Raw genomic sequence first — 24,869 nt, 5'->3', positions numbered from 1 at the left:
GGGAAATTTAGAATTGAAAGTGATGGTGACATTTTTACTTGCATGAATGAGTATGAATTTAAAACTAAATTGTTACTACTTGACAGTGGTTTGCTTTAATTTAACTATTTAATCTATGTAATCCCTTTTCTGTCTTTTTATAGCCTAAGTTTCCATGTAAAGAATGGGACCCAAATTTACCATCATTGTGTCTTCCAAATCCTGAATATTTGGCTCCTGAATACATACTTTCTGTGAGCTGTGAAACAGCCAGTGATATGTACTCTTTAGGAACTGTCATGTATGCTGTATTTAATAAAGGGAAAGCTATATTTGAAGTTAACAAGCAAGATATTTACAAGAGTTTCAGTAGACAGTTGGATCAGGTATTTGCCTTTAAACATTTTCTTGCATTAAAAATGTATTAAATGTTTGTTTTTTTCCAAAATATGTTCAGAAAATTCTCTAAACTGAGATGAGTGTCTCATATTTTAAGTTTTCATAAAGTCAACTTAACAAAAGTAATTCTTAGGATTAATATTTGTTACTACAACTTTAATCATGGCATTTATTTACTAGAGTGAAAATTGAAATATGGCCTAAAATACTGGGTGTTTTGTTTTAGGAATAGAGACAATTTCAGGTATTAAAGATGTGTTTTAATTATCTTGCAACAGTAGAATTAGCCATTTGTTCAATCTAAAAATATATTTTTTAGTAAATTTCAAAAAGTTTTCTTTTTTTCAATTTATTTGTTATTTATTTTTGGTTGCATTGGGTCTTCGTTGCTGTGCGTGGGTTTTCTCTAGTTGCGGTGAGCGGGGGCTACTCTTTGTTGTGGTATGCGGGCTTCTCTTTGTGGTGGCTTCTCTTGTTGCACAGCCCGGGCTCTAGGCGCACGGGCTTCAGTAGTTGTGGCACTCGGGCTCAGTAGTTGTGGCTCGTGGGCTCTAGAGTGCAGGCTCAGTAGTTGTGGTGCACGGGCTTAGTTGCTCCGTGGCATGTGGGATCTTCCTGGACCAGGGCTCGAACCCATGTCCCCTGCATTGGTAGGCAGATTCTTAACCACTGCACCACCAGGGGAGTCCCTTAAAAAGTTTTCTTAAATGGACTATTGACAGTATAAATGTGTATCTTTTGAATATTTTATATTCATATTTAACATTATTACTCTTTTGAAGTTGAGTCGTTTAGGATCTAGTTCACTTACAAATATACCTGAGGAAGTCCGTGAGCATGTAAAACTACTATTAAACGTAACTCCAACTGTAAGACCAGATGCAGATCAAATGACAAAGGTGAGTGCATATGAATTCCTGCCTTAGATGGAGGGACAAAAAATGAGTTAAAGTTGATTAAATGCATCTGAAGATTTAATCAGATATAGTCCCCAGATAACATCTGTATTCTTGAATGTATTAAATATTCATCTTCTTTTAATCTTAAAGAGTTAAACAATTTATGCAGGTAAGTGCTCTGATATAAAGTTTAAGATTTCAAATAAAGAGACCTAATAGTTACAGTTAGGCATGCAGAAGTTCTAGACACCCTAAGAATTCATAGCCCTCAAATTCACTCATATAACCAATGGATTTTTTTTTAATGTTTGTTTGTTTATTTATGGCTGTGTTGGGTCTTCATTTCTGTGCGTGGGCTTTCTCTAGTTGTGGCAAGCGGGGGCCACTCTTCATCGCAGTGCGCAGGCCTCTCACTATCGCGGCCTCTGCTGTTGCGGAGCACAGGCTCCAGGCGCGCAGGCTCAGTAATTGTGGCTCACGGGCCCAGTCGCTCCGCGGCATGTGGGATCTTCCCAGACCAGGGCTCGAACCTGTGTCCCCTGCATTGGCAGGCGGACTCTCAACCACTGCACCACTAGGAAAGCCCCTAACCAATGGATTTTAATGAATGGTACTATTTATGCCCTCAAGATATTTTACTTAATCTTTCAATATTTTACTAGTTATGTAAAGAAAATGTTACTGTGCAGCTAACTCACAGGTACTGTTTCTGAAAAACTGACCTTGAAAAGAAAAATAATTTATTACTTTCTTATTCTGATTTTTATAATTAGAATTTTTATTAAGTGGTCTTGAGCATTTCGCTAAATGTTTCTGAATATTTTTTCACCATAATGTGTCAGTTTCAGATATGAGAAGTACTTTAATACTTATCAGAATAATTCTGTTTCTCTGTTTTTAGATTCCCTTCTTTGATGATGTTGGTGCAGTAACACTGCAGTATTTTGATACCTTATTCCAAAGAGATAACCTTCAGAAATCACAGTTTTTCAAAGGACTGCCAAAGGTTCTGCCAAAACTGCCCAAGGTTTGTTGTTGATCAGTTTGTTATTATATAGTCAGGAGTATAGAATTTAAAATTTACTTTGACTTACTATAATAACCCTTCCAAAAAAAAAAAAAATGTAACTTTTGCCAGGGGTACATAAATGACTATAAAAGGCTACAGACTGAAGTCACAAAAGTTTAGTGGACCTTTTTTGTGTGGTCCAAAAATTATTAATTGGGTAAAAAATTGGAAGGATAACACCTATGCAAAGGCAGCACTTGGACATTAAACATCAGAAGAGAAGTCTGTAAACTGTCATTGTGGAAATCACTGCCTCACTAAAAAAAAAAAAATGTAACTTTTGCCAGGGGTACATAAATGACTATAAAAGGCTACAGACTGAAGTCACAAAAGTTTAGTGGAGTCACAAAAGTTGGTCCAAAAATTATTAATTGGGTAAAAAATTGGAAGGATAACACCTATGCAAAGGCAGCACTTGGACATTAAACATCAGAAGAGAAGTCTGTAAACTGTCATTGTGGAAATCACTGCCTCACTAGCAGTTATACTGCTGTATTGATACTAGTCTCTCCAATTCCTTTACTCTCCCTTTCTCGCTTATTAAATTGTGAGGATAATATGGTCTAAAAATATTAGTGATTGCTAAAGAAACCACTGGCTGGAAAGCTAGTAATTCCTTTGCAGAAATATCTCCAGTGTTTAGTCTATCAGATATTCATTGGTTATGCACTGTTTGTCTAGCCCTTTACTTAGATGCTCTGGAGAATAGATGGGAAACAAAATATTGTCCTTGCTTTCAAGGGCTTTACAGTAAGTGTAGATAGGGTTAACGTGCATGAAACAACAATGTGTGGTATGAATCATAAGTAATGAAGAAATTAAGAGAGAACTGTATTAGTGAAGACTAATTGGGGAAGATTTCCTAAAGGAAGGGTAATCGTATGTCCCCCTTTATCTGTGATGTTCCCAAGTTATGTCTTTTGTCCTGGCGTAATTAGCAATAGCACCCTATTTTACTCTCAAAAGTGTCCCAGTTTCAACTATAAATTATATAGTCACCTTACCCAAAGGGATTGAAGATTTTAGACTCTTAACTTCAATGTTAATACTAAAGACCTGATATAAAGATTAGTTTTATGAAAACATTTTTTGCCTTTCAGCGTGTCATTGTGCAGAGAATTTTGCCATGTTTGACTTCAGAATTTGTAAACCCTGACATGGTACCTTTTGTTTTGCCCAATGTTCTACTCATTGCTGAAGAATGTACCAAAGAAGAATATGTCAAGTTAATTCTACCTGAACTTGGCCCTGTCTTTAAACAGCAGGAGCCAATCCAGGTATGTATGTCGATATTTTTTTCCTGTTTATTCAATGGTCTTAGTCAATGATAACTATCATTGAAAAGAAAAGGAAAGGATATTTGACTTTTTAAAAATTGAGGTAAGTATGAGAGACTTTCTTTTCCATTAGTTAGAAGCTATTTTGCATATGTTTGAAGTGAACCATTCCTAAAATTATAATTGAACTTTGCAAATAAATGTCTGTAGCTCTCCACAAGTTACTGTCTCAGAAAACAAATTGTAATGAGATTTTGCATGTGTTATATTGTTCCCATTGCCTTATTGAAAGTTACAGGTTTAGGAAAATAAGTATTTATTTTTCTCCTGCACTTTTAAGTATTTCTGTTTTTTTGTTTTGTTATTAAGAGTCTTTAATTTGTAGATGGTTTATGCCAGTTGTTTCTCTTTATTTTATTGCTAATAAATAGTTTCACCAGAAGAGGAGAAATGCTTCCAGTACCATGGAAGTAATATGTGTGTGTATGTATTGTTAAGGGAAAATTTAATTAGTTTCTGATTTAGACGCTATTAAAATATTTTATTTGCTAGATTCAAGGTAGACTTGGATTTAAGAGAGCAGTAGGGTCGCATACATGGGTTAGAATCTCGCCTTCTTCATCTCCGTGGACAAGTCATTACTCTCTTAAAGTTTCTATTTTGCTCATTTCTGAAATGTGAAAAGGGTTGTTGAAATTAAATGAAATTTTCTGGCACATGGTAAATATTATTAAGTTTCTGCTACTACATGGCAAGAGCTTATTGGTAAACCATTGATTACCTGATTTAATGGTTTTATGACAGACTGTTTGTGGTCCTTCCATTGAAAGGAGGGGAACAGAAGGAAGTCTGTGGTAGTAAGACAGGAGTTCCCCTGCTTAAGGAAAGGGCAGGTGAGAGAACTGTAGGCTTCGAAGCAGAGTTCTCCAAACATGGTCAAGGTGTCAGGAGGGAAAGGAGTGGAGTCCCATGGTCACTAAGCTATGCATCAGATAGGATCCTAAGGAACCTATCATCTGAGCTCTTATTTGTCTTCATTCTTTGTATTTTTTTTCCCTTAGTAGTAGTAGTTGTAGTAGTAGTCTAGCTAAAAATCCCTTCTGAAAAATTTTAACTGAGCCTTGACAAAACTAAGTATTCTGCATGGATAGAAGGGATAGTTTCTTCCTTATTACTTATGTATGTGGTGGCAAACAAATGATCAGGAACAATTGAAAATGTTTCTAGAATTTTTCCTGACAGTCCTTTTCATTTCTGTACCTTTTCTTCTCTTGAACTTTATGGAAGCCCAGTGATGGAATTTACTTCTTTGGGACATCTGACTTTGCTGCCCTCAGGCTTTTATTTTTTTACTCGGTAGCTTTGCAGGTAGTTGGTACTTGTGGGTGAGTGATGTATTACTGAAGATATGTGAGAGTTAGGAAATTAGTCTTTATTTAAATGTTTAAACTGAGAGCAGATGTTAAAATATAGTGCTTCTAGAAACATAAGAGGCTTGATTTATATGTTTTTGTCTTCCATGCCTTCAGGCTAGCAACATGGTGAGTGTCAAAATACATAACTTATTCTTTTGAAGCTACTTTAAATTTTGACATGTATAAAGTGTCATAAAGATTCTAGACTTTAATACATTGTTTGCCTTTTCTACACAGATTTTGTTAATTTTCCTCCAAAAAATGGATTTGCTACTAACCAAAACTCCTCCTGATGAGATAAAGAACAGTGTCCTGCCAATGGTTTACAGAGCCCTAGAGGCTCCTTCCATTCAGATCCAGGTATAATATTCAATTTTTTTCCTTTAATGATGATTTTGATTCTTAAAGCAAAGAAAGAAGTAAAGTACCTTTTAAGTTTGTCATAATTTTTTTAATATAAAGCTCAATAGTATATATATATATATTTTTAAATTTTATTTATTTATTTATTTATTTTTGGCTGTGTTGGGTCTTCGTTTCTATGCGAGGGCTTTCGCTAGTTGCGGCGAGCAGGGCCCACTCTTCATCGCGGTGCGCGGGCCTCTCACTGTCGCGGCCTCTCGTTGTGGAGCGCAGGCTCCAGACGCGCAGGCTCAGTAGTTGTGGCTCACGGGCCCAGTTGCCCCGCGGCATGTGGGATCTTCCCGGACCAGGGCTCGAACCCGTGTCCCCTGCATTGGCAGGCGGATTCTTAACCACTGCGCCACCAGGGAAGCCCCTCAATAGTATATATTAATCCATTGAATTGCATGATTTATACTACTACTAGTGTGTTCATTCCTAACTAATTTGAAGAATCAATTGATGAACACCTGTATTAATAAAGTAGAATGGTTTGTTGCTTTTACTTATCAGTAATGTACTATTATAGAAGGTTTGATTTGTTGTAGTTTGGATTGCTGTATACCTTCTTCCTAAATGAGTAATTAATATATGAATGAAAATGACAAAGATGTATGTGCCTTTTTCTTATGAAAGCGTTAAGTAGGTACTTCTCATACTCATAATTTTCTTTCATGTTTGGTAACTCAGTCTTCTATTCAGAAATGTTCCTTTTGCATTGAAGTTAATTTGTATAGGAGGTAGGTAGAAAAGCAGATAGTAATTTAGTGTGACCATCCCTAATGCATTTATAGTCATGCTTTTGTGTTACAAAAGTGCTGTTAAAACATCACACACTTTGCCAAACTTTTAGTTCTGTAATTTTGCTACTAAAATTTTGGTTCTATGGGTTATCTGGAAAAAAAATTTTTGGATTGCTATTAAAAGTATAATTTAGTTTGAGCTTTTTTTCCTCACTTTGGAAAATAAATACTTATGTTAAGAACATCTCACTGCATAAAAGGTGTCGTATTTAAAAGTTTATGGTCTCTTCACCAGTGCAAAGATTCTAGTAAAGAAAAACAAAGAATTTTACTTTTTTTTTTTTTTTTTGTGGTACGTGGGCCTCACTGTTGTGGCCTCTCCCGTTGCGGAGCACAGGCTCCGGACGTGCAGGCCCAGCGGCCATGGCTCACGGGCCCAGCCACTCCACGGCATGTGGGATCTTCCCGGACTGGGGCACGAACCCGTGTGCCCTGCATCGGCAGGCGGACTCTCAACCACTGCGCCAGCAGGGAAGCCCAGAATTTTACTTTTTATAAGTTACTGACCAAAGCTTTTTTTTTTTAATGTGAACCTAATACCACACATATAAGGTCACTTGTTTGACTCATTTCAGTCCTTATCTAAGTTTTCTTTTATTCCAAGTTGTGAAGTTGATGTTAAAAATTTTCCTTATAGCGTCATCTCTTGCTGCCTTTGTCCAAATGACGTGGAATGATTGGGGAAGGTACTTACTATTACTTTTAAGTGCTTTCCAAAGGAATTGTGAATTATAGCTTCTTGAAACGTTCCCACAGGCCCTGTGTAGTCTACCTGGTTTTATATTCAGTGAAATTAGGGAGGAGAGGGAGGATCGAGTGATGTGAAAGGTCATTTTTCTTCCTAAGAGGGTTATTTTGGCCAATAAGTTACCAGCAAGTATTTTATTAAAATAGTTAATACATAATTCAAATTGAGTTGTGCACTTTGCCAAGTTTTAGAAACTAGCTTTTCTGATATCATTCAATATAAGTGTTTAGTCACCAGTCCAATTAACTAGTATCAACATTGCTTGGTACGGGTCTGATAAAGTTAAAGCCTATCCAAGCTTTGGGAGAGAGAGCAAGAGCAAGAAACAAAAATCTTTTCCTCAAGCTTCATGCAAGTTAGAAGGCTAGGAGGTAACTTCTGAGATTCATTTTTGGAATGGTATTTTTAACTTGAAGTTTGATTAAAACTATTTAAGAGGCTAGAGAGAGTTTAGAAAAGCATTTGGAAAAGTAAAAGATGGTTTACAAAAGTTAGGGTCATTAGAGGCATTAATAGAAATGTATATGAGAACCAGTTTTTAAAATTATTTACCTTTAAATAAACGTAGAATATGTTTTCATTCTCCCCTCCCCACCACCAGTTACAGAGAAAGTAGAAAATAATAGGCAGAAGTTCCTGAGAATATGCTAATTGGACTTCCTTTTGTTTGTTTTGTTTTTTTCAGTCTCCTGTTCTTAGGTTCTTTACTCTGTCTCCTCCTATGGTTCTCCCCTCCTCTAGCTAAGTGATTTAGACATAATTTAAGATTTCCCTCTTTGTAACCTACTGCTGGATTATATGGCATAGTGCATGTGTGCAGTCAGTCTCTGTCTCTCTTTCACTCTGATATCAATTAAGGGCTGAACTTCCTTGTTCCCCTCTGGTAACAGGAACACAGTATCTCACTGACTGCTCATCCTTGCTCATCTTCTACCATCTGTGGAAAATCGTCCCTTAAATATAGTTTGTATTTATTATCCTCAAGTTATATCACCTACATAATTATTATACTTCTGAATAGATATTAATATTAACTCTTTTCTTTCTGTCTGCCTTTTGGAAGTCTGGGGATAAGTTAAAGCAAACAAAATACTTGCCAGTATACTGATAACGGATTTTTAGTGGTTGATTCATTTCTATCTGCTAACCATAAATGAATGTCTTTAAGTTTACCAAATATCGTCAATAACTCCTTCCCTGATATACATTTATACCCCCATTTTCTTCAGTAATCTCTTTTTTGCTTTCCTACAAGGATCATTCTGCCTTATAAGGTATCTGAGATTAGGTTCTTCAGCCAGTTAGTTCTCAAGCCATTTCCTGTTTTTTTTTATCTCATTTAATCCTCCATCATCCCCTCCTTTCTTCTGTTATCCTTGAAGTTCCCAGTTCCAGTCATTTACACTATGGCATGGCATTAAGTTAACAGAACGTTTTAAATAACTTTTCCTGTTTCTGTCATTTATATTGGCTTTAGTTTCAGAATTTAGAAATAGTTAAAAATATAAAGGAAATTAAAATCCTCTGTTAGAGATGCCCACAGTTAACATTCCCAGATATATCCTTCAGTTTTTTTCCCTAAGCCTGTAGACAGATTTTAAAAATGGGATTATATAATAGTATCTTATTGCATTTTATCCTTGATATTGTTAAACAGTCTTGAAAATATATTTTAAAATGTTTGTCTTACATCCATCATATGGATATATGTAACAGCTAAGAAATTCCTTATTTAAAGAGGAATAGTTTTACGTGACTTTGTACTTGATTTTCCCTTGTTGTGAAAGATAGCAAAACTTAGATGTTACTTTTTTTTTAGATGTTCCTATTTCTAAAAATAAATGAAGAATTAATTGTGTTATCAGGGAAAGAAACTAGGAATGCGATCAGGGAATTTGGGTATATATGCTAGCTGTATGACCTAGCGTGAATTTGAGCAAGGTCTTCTGAGCCTGTTTCCTCATCTGTAAGATTCAAAATTGATAATAAGTATTTTTCTTTCAAACAGTTGTTGAAAAGGTCAAATGATATACCGTACATAAAAGTTTATTTCAAGCTATGTGACAAATTAGCCATGCAAATGCAAAATGTTTTTTAGTATGTGAGAGAGTCTCTAAGATTGATCCAATTTATTTTCTTAATAGGAACTCTGTCTAAACATCATTCCAACCTTTGCAAATCTTATAGACTACCCATCCATGAAAAATGCCTTGATACCAAGAATTAAAAATGCATGTCTACAAACGGCTTCCCTTGCTGTAAGTAATCGCATATTAATTTTTGTTTTTCTTTCACGCCTCATTGGCTTAAATAATTTTCTTATTGTTTAATAACCCTTTTATAGTTTGTTCATATATTTTGTCATGGCCATAAGTAGACTATATATAGTACTATGAAAGTGAGCAATAGCTGTAGTTTTCCCTGATACATAATTTTACAGTATTCCATCCCTGACATTACTCCCGTCCCCTAACTTTGAATGCTTCAATAGAAAATTTGAGTAATTTTTTTCTTAACCCTTTTCTGCTTTAAGCCAGTTTATTTTTTTTCCATCGTTCTTGCAGAAATGTGGTGCTTTTTTGTTTTTTTTACCAACTAATTGTTTTCTGCTTTTCTTAATTTACTTTAAAAAAAATAGTTTTATTGATATTATGATCCTGACTAAAAGTATTCTATCTTAACAAATTCTAGCTAAAAAAGTAGGGTGTGAAATATTTATCAAAATAGTCAAGAGAATATAGATATCACAATTGATAGAATTGTGATAAAAGAGCTCCTAAATATCAAGTTTTAGTAACTGTATTAAAGATATATTTAGAAATACAAAACTTTATGTAGGACAAATATACTTTTCACATGTTGTTAAAATATTTAGTTTAAGAATGACTTGAACCTGAATTAGAGAAAAATACTGGAAGCCCAGTAAAATTAATCACTTGGTGGGAAAATTTAGTCCTTTTTTTTTTGTGTGTGGTACGCGGGCCTCTCACAGTTGTGTCCTCTCCCGCTGCGGAGTAGAGGCTCCGGACACGCAGGCTCAGAGGCCATGGCTCTCGGGCCCAGCCGCTCTGCAGCATGCGGGATCCTCCCGGACCGGGGCACGAACCCGTGTCCCCTGCATCGGCAGGCGGACTCTCAGCCACTGCGCCCAGGGAAGCCCAAGTCGTTTTTTATAATTCAAATGACTCCAAGGAAATATTCTTAGCAAACAAATGTGTAATAAAGCTTTTCAAATCCTAATTACTTTATTTAAAAAGATATAAAATTAGGGCTTCCCTGGTGGCGCAGTGGTTGAGAGTCTGCCTGCCGATGCAGGAGACGCGGGTTTGTGCCCCGGTCTAGGAAGATCCCACGTGCCGCGGAGCGGGTGGGCCCGTGAGCCATGGCCGCTGAGCCTGCGCGGCCGGAGCCTGTGCTCTGCAACGGGAGACGCCGCAACAGTGGGAGGCCCGCGTACCGCAAAAAAAAAAAAAAAAGATATAAAATTAAAATCATTCCTTACCTTTAACTACCTAGTATCCTGGCAAAGCAATCAAAGATTCTTTCTGAAACAAGTCAGGGGAATTTATAAATATGTGAATTTTCTATATTAATACAGGATGAGAGCTTTTAAACCTACTTTTATTCTTGAGGTCTTAACATATACCTATATGAAGATTATACTCATACTTAAAATATTTTGGTCTAGATTGCAAAGACTTTAAATGACTAATTCAGTTTACCTCTTTTAATAGGTACGTGTAAATTCATTAGTGTGCTTAGGAAAGATTTTGGAATACTTGGATAAGTGGTTTGTACTTGATGATATTCTGCCGTTCTTACAACAAATTCCATCCAAGGAACCTGCGGTCCTCATGGGAATTTTAGGTAGCTGAAAACTTAATGTCATTTGATGCTACTTTGTTTTACAGTTATGCAAGTAAACATTTCAATCTATAAAACCATTTTGTACTCTTTTCATGTATATAGCATTCAGTAACTGAAGAATGATGGGGTAAATGCCATGATATAACTTTTTCTTTGTGTTAATTTTAGCAAAAGTGGTAGTACTTGACATTTATAAAGGGATAAGATATTTGGGAATCCTGGCTTCACAGGTATCATGATAGCATGTAGTTTTCTCTATAAAATGGTACTAAATAAGAGAGGCAAATAAAACTACTTGAAATGCTGATACCAGTCTTAATAGTAATACCTGATGTTTATTTGGTACCTGATTTGTAAGAGGCACTGTGCTGAGTCTTTTCTCTGCATTACCTTATTTTGTCCTCTTCAAAATCCAATGAGATAGGTACTGTTATTTCTGTTTTACAGTGAGGAAACTGAGGCTCAGAGGGGTGAAGTAAGTTATTCAAGGTTATACAGCTGATAACTGGTAGAGCTGGTTTTTAATTTAGATATGTTTAAGTCTGAACAAATATTTTTCACTGCTAAGTGATGTGCCGATGAAGCATTATTGGCCTTACAGCACATTCTATTCTATCAGCATAATTATAAATCACTCTGTAAAAAAAACTCTGAAATTGCCTATAAATAGTTAAAGCCCAATCTGAAACTGTTCAGGGTCTGCTGTACTAATAGAGATAGACCTAGCGGTGGAATCACAGAAACATTAACAAGTTACTGAACTTGAAGTTCTTTGTTAGTTTTGAAGAAAAACTATGTTATTCAGCCATGTATCTTTAATACCTACTGTAGTGCCTGATTTATAGAAAGCCCTCAGTAAATATTTGTAGAAATGGTCAGTAAGTAATCTGTTGTAGACCTCTGTAGACATAGAACTTTTGTGATATGGTATGAAACTTTTGAGCTCAAAGAAATTAGTCTTCTTGAGAAGAAGTTTGACATAGTGGAAAGAGCCCTAACCCCAGTCCTGGCTATGACAGTTCCTGGAGTGACTTTGAAAAGTTTCTTCATCTATCAAATGAGGATAAAAATAATATCATTATAGGAGTTTTGTGAGAATCAGTGAGACCAACTGAAGGGAAAGTAATGAGCATAGTGCCCTGCAAATAAGCATTTAATGGACACTCAAAGTTATTCTTTGAGTATGTAAGTAAAGTGTGCATTAACAGCAGAATAACAGGAGATGGTGTGTTCTAAAGCTTTGGATTCTATACAAAACACTGTTAACACAAAAGCATTCAGAGAATGAGGAGCAAACGTGCTCAGTTTACCAAATGAAGGCTTTGTGCAATAGGTGTATCAAGCAGGGTCCTGAAAGTTGAGTAAATAGGTAAGACAAGAGGGAAGGACTTGTGTGGGGTTGACTTAAATTATTAAAGTTCAGAGATGTTGAGTCTGATTGGTTAAAGAAGTGAATAAAGGTATAGGACCTATACTTAGACACTTTAAATAGATGTCTCAAGTTTGAATGAGATGTCTGAAATATATATTTAGGTTTGTTCAGAATAGAGAGACATTCTGTAGCCTTACTGCTGTACTGTAAGAACTGTATCTAGTCTGATAGACTTTTAATTTTATACTGTCATTAAATGTGTTCTTAAAACCAAAAGAATAGGGGATAAATGTGTCATGGTATGTTAAATCTAAACTGACAGTAAGGCTGAAACCACCCTGATCCATATATAAGAGCATCCTTCTTCTAAGCATTGATAAGGAAAAATTTGTAACTATACTGATTATCAAGAGATTTCACATAGATACGCTGTTTTTCTGATTTCTTTTGATTTGTGGTACTGACTTATAACATTTGTCTTACTCTTTTCTGTCAGGTATTTACAAATGTACTTTTACTCATAAGAAGTTGGGAATCACCAAAGAGCAGTTGGCTGGAAAAGTATTGCCTCATCTGATTCCCCTGAGTATTGAAAACAATCTTAATCTCAATCAGGTAGGAGTAGTTTTGTGCTTTATTCAATTTATTCAGCTTACTGTTTTCTTGGCATTGAATTTATAAATATATTACATATAAATTGGTAAAACAAGGAAAAATGTGCCAAAGAGATGAATGAAGAAAGTTTGTGGGTTCAAAGTAAGGAGTATGTGAGTTGGAAGGATGGATTATTGATTGGAGGCCTAATTGGGAGATAGTAAATGAGCAGAATTTTGAAAGATGTGTAGGATTGGGGACTGCTTCAAATTTGGGGCTGTGAAATTGACATGAACAAAGGGAAAAAAAAATATGTCTGGGCTGTCTATTCATTATTTATTGCTACCTCACAAATCACCACAACTTGCAGGTTTAAAACAACACAGATTTATTATCTCACAGTTTCTGTGGGTCAGCCAAGCCAGGGCATGTATGCTCTGCTCAGTTTCTCACATGCTGCAGTCAAAGACTGAGGTCTCATCTGAATGCTCAGCTGGGGGAGGATCTGTTTCTAAGCTCACTCAATGGTCGTTGGCAGGATTAAATTCCTTTCAGACTCTTGAACCAAAGGCCTCACTTTGTTGCTTTCTGTTGTCTGGTTGCCACTGTGAATTCCTTGTTTCATGGGCCTCCAACACGGCATCATCTGGTTTCATCAAAGCCAGAAAGAGTCTGCTAGAAAGATGGAAGTTATAGTCTCTTATAATATAATCAAGGAAATATCATCCCATTACCTTTGCCATATTCTGTTGGTTACATGCAAGTCACAGGTCCTGCCCATGTTTGAAGGTAGGGGATTACAGAAAGAGTAGCAGAATGAGGAGATAATTGGGACCATTTTAGAGTCTATCTGCCACAGGGAATGAATAATACGGTTTGAGAGATACTTATAATATAATCAGGGAGTGATGATATTAAGATAAATTGAGACTAGAATAGGTAGACTTTCATTTTATTTTATTTTATTTTATTTTGGCCATGCCGTGCAGCTTGCAGGATCTCAGTTCCCCCACCAGGGATTGAACCTGGGCCACGATAGTGAAAGCCCTAGAATAGGCAGACTTTAAATGCTCATCTCGTTTAGGTATTTGAACTTTCAAGATGTGGTAAATGTTTGAGCAAAGGGACTATGTACTCAAAGGTTATTATAGAATTACCTCTGCATAATTCTATCAAGTAGTTGGCACAGCTATATACTTGTGTGTCTGACTTTCCCAGAAGGCTGGTTGTTATAGCTTATTCTTCATTACATCCCCAGTACTTAGTACAGTGCCAGAAACAAAAATTTTTATTGATTTGAGAGAAAATTTGAGGTATAGAGTAATGACAAGGCATTTTGTTCACCATAAAACTAATGTTTATTGATGTATAATGGAAAAGATGGGGAAGGGTTACTGTTTAACTGAGAGTGTCAGAAATGGATAGGCTGGCAAGGTTTGGAATTAAGGACTAAAAGTGAATTAGAGCAATGAAGGAAGCAGAAAGCTGAGAGTTAAGCAAGAGAGCTTTTGGCATAGGGGGGAGTGCTGAGTGAATGGAGTTTTCAAAATAGAGAAATCTGTAAAATTAATCAGGTCCAAAATTTCATTTGAAGTGGTAGGGTAAGCCCCTGAAGGTTTGTGTCCTTAGATTTCAGTTTCTGTCTTGATAATTTCTTCATATCTTGGATGGCAGGGTTGAAATTAGGATTGGCAAAAAGGGAGGATGAATATTGGGGAAAAATAGAATGATAACATGCCTAAGATAGTCTTCAACTTTTGGTCATTTCTGTTCTTAGTTCTCATATTTATGATTTAGGGTGTTTTAAAATATTCTCAAATGCTTATTTTAGAATATATGATTACATTTGAAGTGTGTTAGTTTTCTTCAGCTTTATGGTTGATTTTTTGGGGGGGCCTATTTTCATCAGCAGAAATATTTAGATTCATATCATCTTGTATTTTACAATAGTTAGCATGGATGTGGTCTTCTTTCCTATTCATTTCATAGACAGGGTTCCTAATTCAAGACTGCCCTCTTCTGTCAGTTCTGATTTAAAATAATCTAAGTATATTATACATTATATGAAAAAGATAAAGTAACTTAGGAAAATACATTTTTAACATTTGATTAAAAAAGAGAAAATACCATGCAGCAATCCAAACACAATCACAGCTTGTGTTGGGGGACGGTTCCTATGACCACCCCCAGATTCAGTGATTCACCAGCAGGACTCAGGCCTCAGCCAATTGTTGTACTCACAGCTATGATTTATTATGGTGAAAGAATATAAAGCAAAATCAGTGAAGGGAGAAGGTTTATGGGGCAAAGTCTGGGGGAAACCAGGCTCAAGCTTCCAGAGTCATCTTTTGGTGGAGTCACACAGAATGTGCTTAATTTCCTGGGTAATGACTTGTGACAGTATGTCTGAAATATTGCGAGCCAGAGAAGCTCATTGGAGACTCGGTGCCTGGAATTTTTATTGGGGGCTGATCAAGTGGCACCCCCTGCCTGCTACTCAAATTCCAGTTAGGCACAGTGAGCCACTATTATCAGTTAATGGTGGGAACCTCCCAAAATCTGAGTTCCTGGACACCAGCCAAGGGCCAACCTTGCAAGCAGGCTTTTCTGAGGATAGCCGTGCAGGCCTACTATGTTAATGCTGCAACAATATAGATGAATCTCACAAACATTGTGTTGAGCAAATGAAGCCAGACACAGAAGAGGATCTACTGAATGATTCCATTTGTATGAAACGCAAAGACGGTTAAAACTACACTGCTAGAAGTCAGAATAGTGTTTTGTCATATGGCGAGGGAGGGTAGGAAATGACTAGAAGGGGGCATGAGGAAGCTTCTGGCGTGCTGCCAATGTTCTGTTCTTTTTCTGGCTACTGGTTAAACTCAGTTTGTGAATTTTTTGAGATGTGCCTTTATATGTGTACTTTTCTGTGTATGTTATATTTTGTTAAAAAGTTAAAAAATCTAATCAGCAAAGAGTCAGTCATGGTAAACAGCTAAGGAAACATGCCTTTTGTTACTCTTATGGTCAGACAGAGGATAAATGGATGATAGAGCATGGTTGAGAGGCAGCATAACGTAGTAGAAAAGAGTACAAGCTTTGGAGACAGACTTAATATGAATTCTAATTCTGCCATATAAGTTATTTAGTATTTCTGAGTAAGTTGCTTTCTCTCTTGCTGAGCCTGAGTTCCCTCATTTATAAAATAGAAATATTAATAAATTTACTTTGAAGAGTTGTGAGGATTAATAAAATAGTGTATTTATAAGCACCCAGCCCAAAGACGTAGTTGCAAGATTTGGGGAGGGGAAGAAAGCAGTTTCTAGAGTCTTCCTGCAATATGTGGTATTATTAAAATAAATTGTTTATGATGATCCTAAAGTACTATAAGAATTATTTAACTAGGGGCTTCCCTGGTGGTGCAGTGGTTAAGAATCCACCTGCCAATGCAGGAGACACAAGTTTGAGCCCTGGCCCGGGAAGATCCCACATGCCGGGGAGCAGCTAAGCCTGTGAGCCACAACTACTGAGCCTGCACTCTAGAGCCCGCGAGCCACAACTACCAAAGGCTGCGCACCTAGAGCCTGTGCTCCGCAACAAGAGAAGCCACCACAATGAGAAGACTGCACACCGCAATGAAGAGTAGCCCCTGCTCACCGCAACTAGAGAAAGCCCACGTGCAGCAACGAAGACCCAATGCAGCCAAAAACAAACAAACAAACAAATAAATAAATTTTAAAATTATTATTTAAAGTTTAACCAAAGCTTAAACTATGTTTAAATTAGATATACTTTATGAATTTTAATTATTTGGAAGTTAGATTATGTATATTTAATATTTCTACTAACTTTTTAGAAAACAGGCTTATTTTAGCCAAACGTCATTTTTATAATGATTTGAATAAAGAGTAATTTTTTATGCATTATTAAGCAGATTGTTTTCAGATATGCACAAATTTAGATGGTCATTTTTGGATTAGTCTAGAAAAATCAATATGTAATAACTGCTGGAGTTGAATTTATATAAGACTGCTGAATAATAGCTGTTAGGATATAAAACTTATTGAGAACATGTTTTCTGGAACTTAAAAGTCTCATCAACTATATCACCACCATACAGAGATACTGTAAAAGCTTGCTATGATATATTGAGCTAAAATATACTATTCTTATGTCATCATTGCTATGAGTGGGTCATATTCTGATAAAAATAGAGAATATTATGAATGACTTGTTGAATTATTTTATTAGATTACTTTTGTGGCTAACTTGAAACATTATAACCATATCAATTTCTTATTACACCAGTTCAATTCCTTCATTTCCGTCATAAAAGAGATGCTTAATAGATTGGAGTCTGAACATAAGACTAAACTGGAGCAACTTCATATAATGCAAGAACAGCAGAAGTAAGTAGGTTGCATATGAATTGCACATGGTCCAGGAGTGACATTAAAGTTATGTCATGGTTGATTTTCTAGAATACGGACTAGAAAAATTGAAGGATTTCAATTTGACTATATGTAAAGCATATAAAAATTTTCCAACATATTAAGTTGAAGTGAGTTTAAATAGAATGTTGTTGAAAATCTGATGTCATTTCTGAATACAGAAGCATAATAGGATGTAACCCTAGCGTTTTCTCTACATAAAGAAAATTCTGTTTCTAAGAAAATCTCTTGTCACATTAGCTACTGGCATTGTAAACTCAGGGTGCTGATTGCCAAGAGCACCACTTAAAAATATTTTTCAAATCTGTGAAATCCTGGTGTTTTGATTTCTCCTCCTTTTTCTCTAACCCCAGAAACAGTTATAGAGAATTCATTCCATATGTAGTACCACAGTGTGTACCTCTTTTTTTGTTTGTTTTTAGGGAGGATTTTCTAAATTATTTGCAAAATACTAGTATTCAAAGGAAGAGGGGAAGGGTAAAAATTATTCAGTGGAAAATGCCAGTTTTTATGATCACATCTCCACTATATTCTTTGCTCCAGAGGCAAAACATGATTTTAGGATGCCTGTTAAAGTTTAATCCTGAGTCAAAGACATCTGAAAATCAGTAAAATTGGTATCAATCATGAGCCAAGTCCCCCAAAAGAAACTTTTTAGATTCTGCTCCTGTGTAAGACGAAAGCTTTATGGAAATAAATACACACGGTGTAGAATGATGTGAAATAGCCCTTTGTATGCACTAAGTATTCTGTGATGTATATATTTATCATGTTTAATGGATTGACTATATTAACTTAGGAACCCTGGAAAATAATCTTTAAAAATTACAACAGAGAGAAATTTTCTATGTATTCTCTTTTTCTCCTTCCTATCTATATCTTACTTGTTTTTCAAGGCATAGATCTTGTCCACATCACTTATTCAGTGATTATAGCATTTATTGTTAGAATCACAGATTCTGAACTTAATCACATTAAGTTCCCATCTCATATCTTGTCTCTCAGTGAGCTGTAAACTCTCCTATGGTAAGAACCATGCTTGCCTGGTTTTATGACACTAAGTTCTCCAGTAAATCTCAAATGCTGAGCTTTAAAAAAAATGTACAAATGTACATTTTGGGGACAAGCAGACATTAATAGTAGTAAATAACGAAAAAGATTATGACTCTCCTTAAAGAATGAAGTTGCAGTTTTTTTAGATTGTAGTAAATTCCATGTGGATGAACTATTTTTAGTACAAGTATTTTTAAAACATACATTTCTTTTTATTGCTTTGTCATAACTCAACTCTCTCACAGATCTTTGGATATAGGAAATCAAATGAATGCTTCTGAGGAGACAAAAGTTACAAATGTTGGGTCTCAGGTAAGAAGATATTTAGATTATTCTAATTTTTGAAAAAAAATGCTTGATAGTGTGCTCCATTTCGGGGGCCTCTGATCTTTAAGCAGTAAAATCACAATCTTGCACATCATTCAGCTGGTTCACTTTTTGTATTTCAGCATATTGACAAAGTCTTTAACAACATTGGAGCAGACCTTCTGACTGGTGGTGAATCAGAAAATAAAGAGGATGGGTTACAGAATAAACATAAAAGAGTAAGTGTCTTTACTGTTCTTTTAGTACTCGTATTTATATTATATAACTTCTAAAACCACATATTTTTGTTGGGAAATACTATTTAGCTTAATAAGAAACATTCTTTAATTATCTTTATGAAATTTAAAAGTTATCAGTGGGTCATGCATGACCTGACTCATGTTGAGAATAAACATGCTTAAGATTTTTAACTTCCTTTATTATTCAGTCTCCCATGTTGGTAACATTTCTAGGTTGCCTGACTTCTTTGTCCTTTCTACTGTACTTTGCCGGTCACATCCCTTGATAAATTCTACAGTGTCTCTTCTCTGATTCTGATTTTGAATAACAAACTTTAAAATGATACTTTCCAATTGAAATGTTGGTTAGCATCTGATATAAAAAATATGTCAGTTTTGAATTTCTGCTGAGGGCAGTTTTCTTCTGTTTATTCAACAGATATGAGTACCTGTATGTGTAGAGCCAAGGAACTACTAGACATTGTGGTTTACAAAATTTGTTAAGAGGACATACTGTGAGCTTATAGGTTGGCAAAGTTGATATAAGAAAAAGACAGATGTTGAATTTGATGCAGACATTAGCAGTGAAAGAAATTGTTCACATTAAAAAAAAAAGTTTTTTACTTAGCTTTTTGATGAGTTTCTAAAATATTTTTAGAGTGAGCTAGAATCTCCCAATTTTATAAAATGATATCACCTAGTCATATTCTCATTGTCTGGAAAAAGATGATTCTAATGAATGGTTTTAAAATAATAATTTTATTATTATTTTCATACTGGAAATAGTTTAGCAGGGATCCTGTGAGTTTCTACCTAAAGTTAAATTTTACCGTAATTCAAAATATAACTTATGCTGTGGCAATCACCAATACAGGAGTAGTTTGTAAACTACTTGGTATCGTCAGACATACCAAAAAGAAATCTTCTGTTTTACGAATGGAATTATGAAAGTTGTCAGTTAATTTTTTTGGTTTTGTTTTGTTTTCAGGCATCACTTACACTTGAAGAAAAACAAAAATTGGCAAAAGAACAGGAGCAGGCACAGAAGTTGAAAAGCCAGCAACCTCTTAAACCCCAGGTGCACACACCTGTTGCTCCAGTCAAGCAGGTCAGAGTTCATTTCTTTTGCATAATTCAAGCATACTACACTTTTTTTTTTCACATCTTTATTGGAGTATAAATGCTTTACAATGTTGTGTTAGTTTCTGCTGTACAACAAAGTGAATCAGCTGTATGTATACATATATCCCCATATCCCCTCCCTCTTGAGCCTGCCTCCCACCCTCCCTATCCCATCCCTCTAGGTTGTCACAAAGCACCGAGTTGATCTCCCTGTGCTATGCAGCAGCTTCCCAGTAACCATCCATTTTACATTTGGTAGTGTGTATACATCAGTGCTACTCTCTCACTTCATCCCAGCTCCCCCACTCCCCGCAAGTCTGTTCTCTACGTCTGCATCTTTATTCCTGCCCTGCCACTAGGTTCATCAGTACCACTTTTTAGAATTCCATATATAAGGCATACTACCCTTAAGGAGTAAGGTAGTATAGAACTTAGTCTACCTACTAGTGTTTTATAAAAATGTATTTCAGAAAATACTTTAATGTGTAATTTCTAAGAAGTATGGGCATCAAGAATTTTCCAGCAACTCCTCAGTAACCTGCCTAATATATAATGTTTTGTAATAGTGCTTGTTACCAACAAAGAGGAAGCTAGATTAATGGGAGTTAAAAAATATTAGGTCTATGGTACTAATTCAATGCTGCTCACTTTGAAATGACCAGGAATATTATATTCATGCATTTATGTAGTTTTGAGCAAAAAGCAATTTTCAATTTTTAGCTTTTTTGTTATAGTCATGTTTGTGACTTGATTTAGGAATACTTACCTATATGTCCTGACCAGTATTTATTTCCTGCTATGGTCCAGGCAGTGTTCTAGGTGCTGGTGTTAGAGCAGTGATTAAGGTCTCTGCTGATAGAAAGTTTACACTATTACTGATTGCAGAAATTACTTTATCTTAAAAGCTTTCTTTAAATTATTTTGTTGTTGTTGTTGTTGCCTCTTAATCATTAAATTTCTTCCTCTGGGAAAAATCTTTGTGAGCCAAGAGGCAAAAATAAAGTATTTTGTAGGTACTTAGAATAGAGAAAATAAATTTCCACAAAATTTTCATGAAATTCAAAATACAAAAATAATAGAATATCCTTGTCTGTAATACAGATCTAATGAGAAAAATGCAATTCTGTTTTTTGGTGGAGGTGCAGCAAGGGAGACAACATTTCATTTAATTGGAGTTCAGAGTTGTGTTCCCTATCATCAGATTGATTACAAATGTTCATCCTTAAAAAGCCTTACAAAAATATGTGGCAGGTTGGATTTGGCCTGTGAGCTGTGGTTTGCTGTCTTAGTGTAGACTATTGAGCTTAATTTTAACTGTCCTTTATAATAAAATTTATCAAATGTTTACTAATTTTTAAGTAATTTGGAATTCTTGGAGATAAGGTAATTTCCTCATATTTTTCAGACTAAGGACCTGACAGACACATTGATGGATAATATGTCATCTTTGACCAGTCTTTCTGTTAGTACCCCTAAAATTTCTTCAAGTACCTTCACTTCTGTTCCTTCCACGGGCCTTGGTATGATGTTTTCTACACCAATTGATAATACAAAGAGAAATTTAACAAACGGCCTAAATGCCAACATGGGCTTTCAGACTTCAGGATTCAACGTGCCAGTTAATACAAACCAGAACTTCTTCAGCAGTCCAAGCGCACCTGGAGTGGCCAAGATGACATTGGGAACACCTTCCACTTTGCCAAACTTCAGTGCTGTGAGTGTTCCTCCTGCTGGTACGAAGCTGACTCAGCAAAGACCCACAGATATGTCTGCTCTTAATAATCTCTTTGGCCCTCAGAAACCCAAAGTTAGCATGAACCAGTTATCACAACAGAAACCGAATCAGTGGCTTAATCAGTTTGTGCCTGCTCAAGGGTCTCCAGGTGTGGGCAGTTCGGTAATGGGAGCACAGACGCGCATGATAGGACAGTCTGCCTTCGGTGTGCAGACTAATCCTTTCTTTAGCCCGCAGAACTTTGCACAGCCGCCACCTACTATGACCAGTAGCAGTTCAGCTAGCAGTGACTTAAAAGATCTTTTTGGGTGAGGTGTCATGCTCCTGTTTTTGAAGGATCACTTCAGTTTTAATCATGGGTAAGCTGATTTACATCTATATAATTGGCTTGGAGGAAGTACTTCCGTGGGAAAGTGAATGGTCTTGTCTGACAGAAAAAAACCTGTTGTCATGCCAGCATAGTAGTTGTACGGACTCTTTAACAGTTGAGGTTTTTAAAGCCTTGAGGATTTTTTTCCTCTTACCAACTCCTCTTCAGGTTTTTAAAAGACCCAACCCATATCAATCTCAATGAGAAAAAAAGACACCTGAGTATCTTGAATAGCAGAATTTTTAAATCAAATGTTTATTTTGGCTTGTAAATCTTGGTGTTATTTAAAAAATTGAGTTGATGGTAATTGCAAGTTTCATCTGTTAAATACTACATGGTACACAGTCTGCCTTCACAAGTCATTAGTCTTCATTTTTACTATGTGAAAAATCTTGATGCTGTATTGATTTGTTTGCATTTAGTGTGACTGAGTGAGAAAACGATAAGCCTAATGAAAAGGATCGGGTCATTTGCTTTTCCAATCTTATTACTTCTCAGATGAACTAATGTTTAGTGCAAAAGACTGAGCAAATACTGCAGAATTTAACTTAACCTTGATTTCATTGGTTCAAACTAAGGCATTATTAACTATCATAAATGCAAAGTAATCATTGTAAATTATATTTTAGCATGGTCTGCCTCAGATAGTAATGTTTTTTCTGCATTTACTTGGATATGTTTAGAATCACTTTTTTTCCTACTGTATCACAGACAGAAGAGGTATGTACTGATTTGTACAGATATTTGACAAAGCCCTCTGATGTGCTTTCCCTGACTACTGCCTCCATATTTCATTTTGAATTCAAACTTCTGAGGTTGCAGCACATATGAATTGCATTTTCAAAAGGAGATTTGTAAGAATTAAACTATATTTAATGAGTATACTTTTGAGATTTCTGCTGTATTGTTTCAAATGTAATAAACTTTACTTCTATAAAATGAGCACTTGTATCTTCTGGCTACTAACAGATTAATTTTCAGCTTGACACGTTATGATAACATCTGACTTCGTCAGTTACTGCATCTGAAGTTTAAATCTTCTCTAGGAGTTTCAGGACCCTTTGTTCGAACATTTTTATGTCCATAATTAGCCATTTTTAGGAAAGAAAGAATAAATTCTTCTAACAGGAAACATGCTTTCTTTTTCAAGACCTTTCTCTGATATTTTTCTTTGATTTGCTGATTAGTCAACCATGGAATCTTATGCTATAGATGTCATTTGTATTTCGTTATATTCCATCATTATAACTTTAAACTGATCTTTCAGAGAACTATAAATGTATTATAATCTCAGCCATAGAGTTTGTGGTTTTTAATTATCTGAAACCAGCAATCATTTAAAATAAGTCATATGAAGTTTAGTGTGCTGACACTACATTTATTCATTGAAAAACTACGTATACACACACTGAACATACAGTACTTGATTATAAAATTTAAGTTGATAATATTGCTGGCAGCATTCAATAAGAGGGTATGTTAAAAAATAAAAAGTAGCTTAACATCTGGTTTCTGTATGAGCTGTATTTTGTTACATGGTTTTAGGAGAAGGACTGATAGGAATGCTAAAGAAACTTTTCCAAGAAATGAAAAGCAGTAGGAAGAGCAGATGTTTTTGGCAAATACGTTCATACCTGCACCTGATTATTTGTCTCATTCGTAACACAATATCTATCTTGAGAAAAGTTTACATAAGGAATAAAACTGCTTAACATTGAAGAATTTTTCTTCGTAACAATTCAGTAGTCACAGTTCATTAGGAAATTGCTTTTTATTTTGTAAAATAACTTTGTCAGTGTTGAACTCCTAATTAGAAGGAAAACTTAATAGAACAATTTATATAATTTGAACTTCTAAATATAAAAATAGATTATTTGAAAAAAATATGTGATTCTTAGGTAATTTTCACATCTTGAAATTTGTTCATTCATTGAGGTAACGATGCTACATTTTTAGAAGATTTTCTACACTTTTTTCTTACTTTCTTGAAGGTATTTTGTTTAAATCATTTCTATCACTCGAACTGTTACCCTCGCCTTTTTCTGTTGTGAAACTGCCTCTAAAAAATAGTGCTATTTTTAGGCTTGTATTTCTCTGTGAACAAAATTTTCAAAGTACTAGATAGATCACCTTAAAATTATTGTAGATATTGACGGCATTTTAAGTCCTTTGTGCTTAGAGTAGAAAGTTAGTAGGTTAAAAAGCACCTGTAGACAAAAATTACAAGAAAGATTACCTTTTATTTGAATTGGTTCTTTATTCTCCTAATGCTAAAGTGTGTGATATATTTAGAGGATGCATAAAAAGAAATGGAAATAGACTATGTACTTGGCTGGGGTTTGTTTTGTTTTTATTTTGGAACGCTTATAACCCTCTTTTCACCTGAATAAGTTAAGGAAATAGGTTTTTGTTATTGTTTTTTAACCTGTAAAATACCTCACATGGTTGCTTTTACATATTAAGGGAAAAGGTATATGTGAAAGTACCTGATAGCAAGCACAGAGTATGCACCAAATAAATTTCGGCTTTGACGAAACTTTCCACATTAAGTTGTGATTTCATGCTTTGTTATTTACTGGTCTTGAAATAATTTTAGAACAAAGCAAATCTGTAAGAATTCGAACTGTATAGGATTTTAAGAGATTATTTATGTTGCTGGCTTTCAAGCTATAACTGTGACACTCAGTAAGAAATATATCTTACATTACAAACCCAGTATATGAAATTTATACCTGAAACAAAAGTTTCAGAAAATCTTTGATACATATA

General features: G+C 35.3%; 1 protein-coding gene across 3 annotated transcripts in view; it reads left to right on the top strand.

The window, feature by feature from the left end:
• Positions 1-24,629, top strand: part of SCYL2 (SCY1 like pseudokinase 2) — a 60,355-nt gene extending 35,726 nt beyond the window's left edge. For 2 of the 3 annotated variants that reach the window (XM_024751332.1, XM_024751333.1), the window contains exons 6-18: positions 144-365; positions 1,161-1,277; positions 2,179-2,304; positions 3,447-3,623; positions 5,276-5,398; positions 9,136-9,249; positions 10,726-10,858; positions 12,727-12,845; positions 17,133-17,233; positions 18,574-18,640; positions 18,778-18,873; positions 19,862-19,981; positions 21,401-24,629. In XM_024751332.1, the coding sequence (XP_024607100.1) occupies positions 144-365; positions 1,161-1,277; positions 2,179-2,304; positions 3,447-3,623; positions 5,276-5,398; positions 9,136-9,249; positions 10,726-10,858; positions 12,727-12,845; positions 17,133-17,233; positions 18,574-18,640; positions 18,778-18,873; positions 19,862-19,981; positions 21,401-22,042 (2,157 nt within the window). In that variant the 3' untranslated portion in view covers positions 22,043-24,629. The remainder of the gene's footprint in view (positions 1-143; positions 366-1,160; positions 1,278-2,178; positions 2,305-3,446; positions 3,624-5,275; positions 5,399-9,135; positions 9,250-10,725; positions 10,859-12,726; positions 12,846-17,132; positions 17,234-18,573; positions 18,641-18,777; positions 18,874-19,861; positions 19,982-21,400) is intronic. The other variant, XM_024751334.1, reaches the window with a different exon arrangement.
• The last annotated feature ends 240 nt before the right edge of the window (positions 24,630-24,869 follow it).

Source organism: Neophocaena asiaeorientalis, unplaced genomic scaffold, assembly GCF_003031525.2.
Source record: "Neophocaena asiaeorientalis asiaeorientalis breed wild unplaced genomic scaffold, Neophocaena_asiaeorientalis_V1.1 scaffold318, whole genome shotgun sequence".
Taxonomy (NCBI): domain Eukaryota; kingdom Metazoa; phylum Chordata; class Mammalia; order Artiodactyla; family Phocoenidae; genus Neophocaena; species Neophocaena asiaeorientalis.
This window is presented reverse-complemented; position numbering and strand designations above follow the sequence as displayed.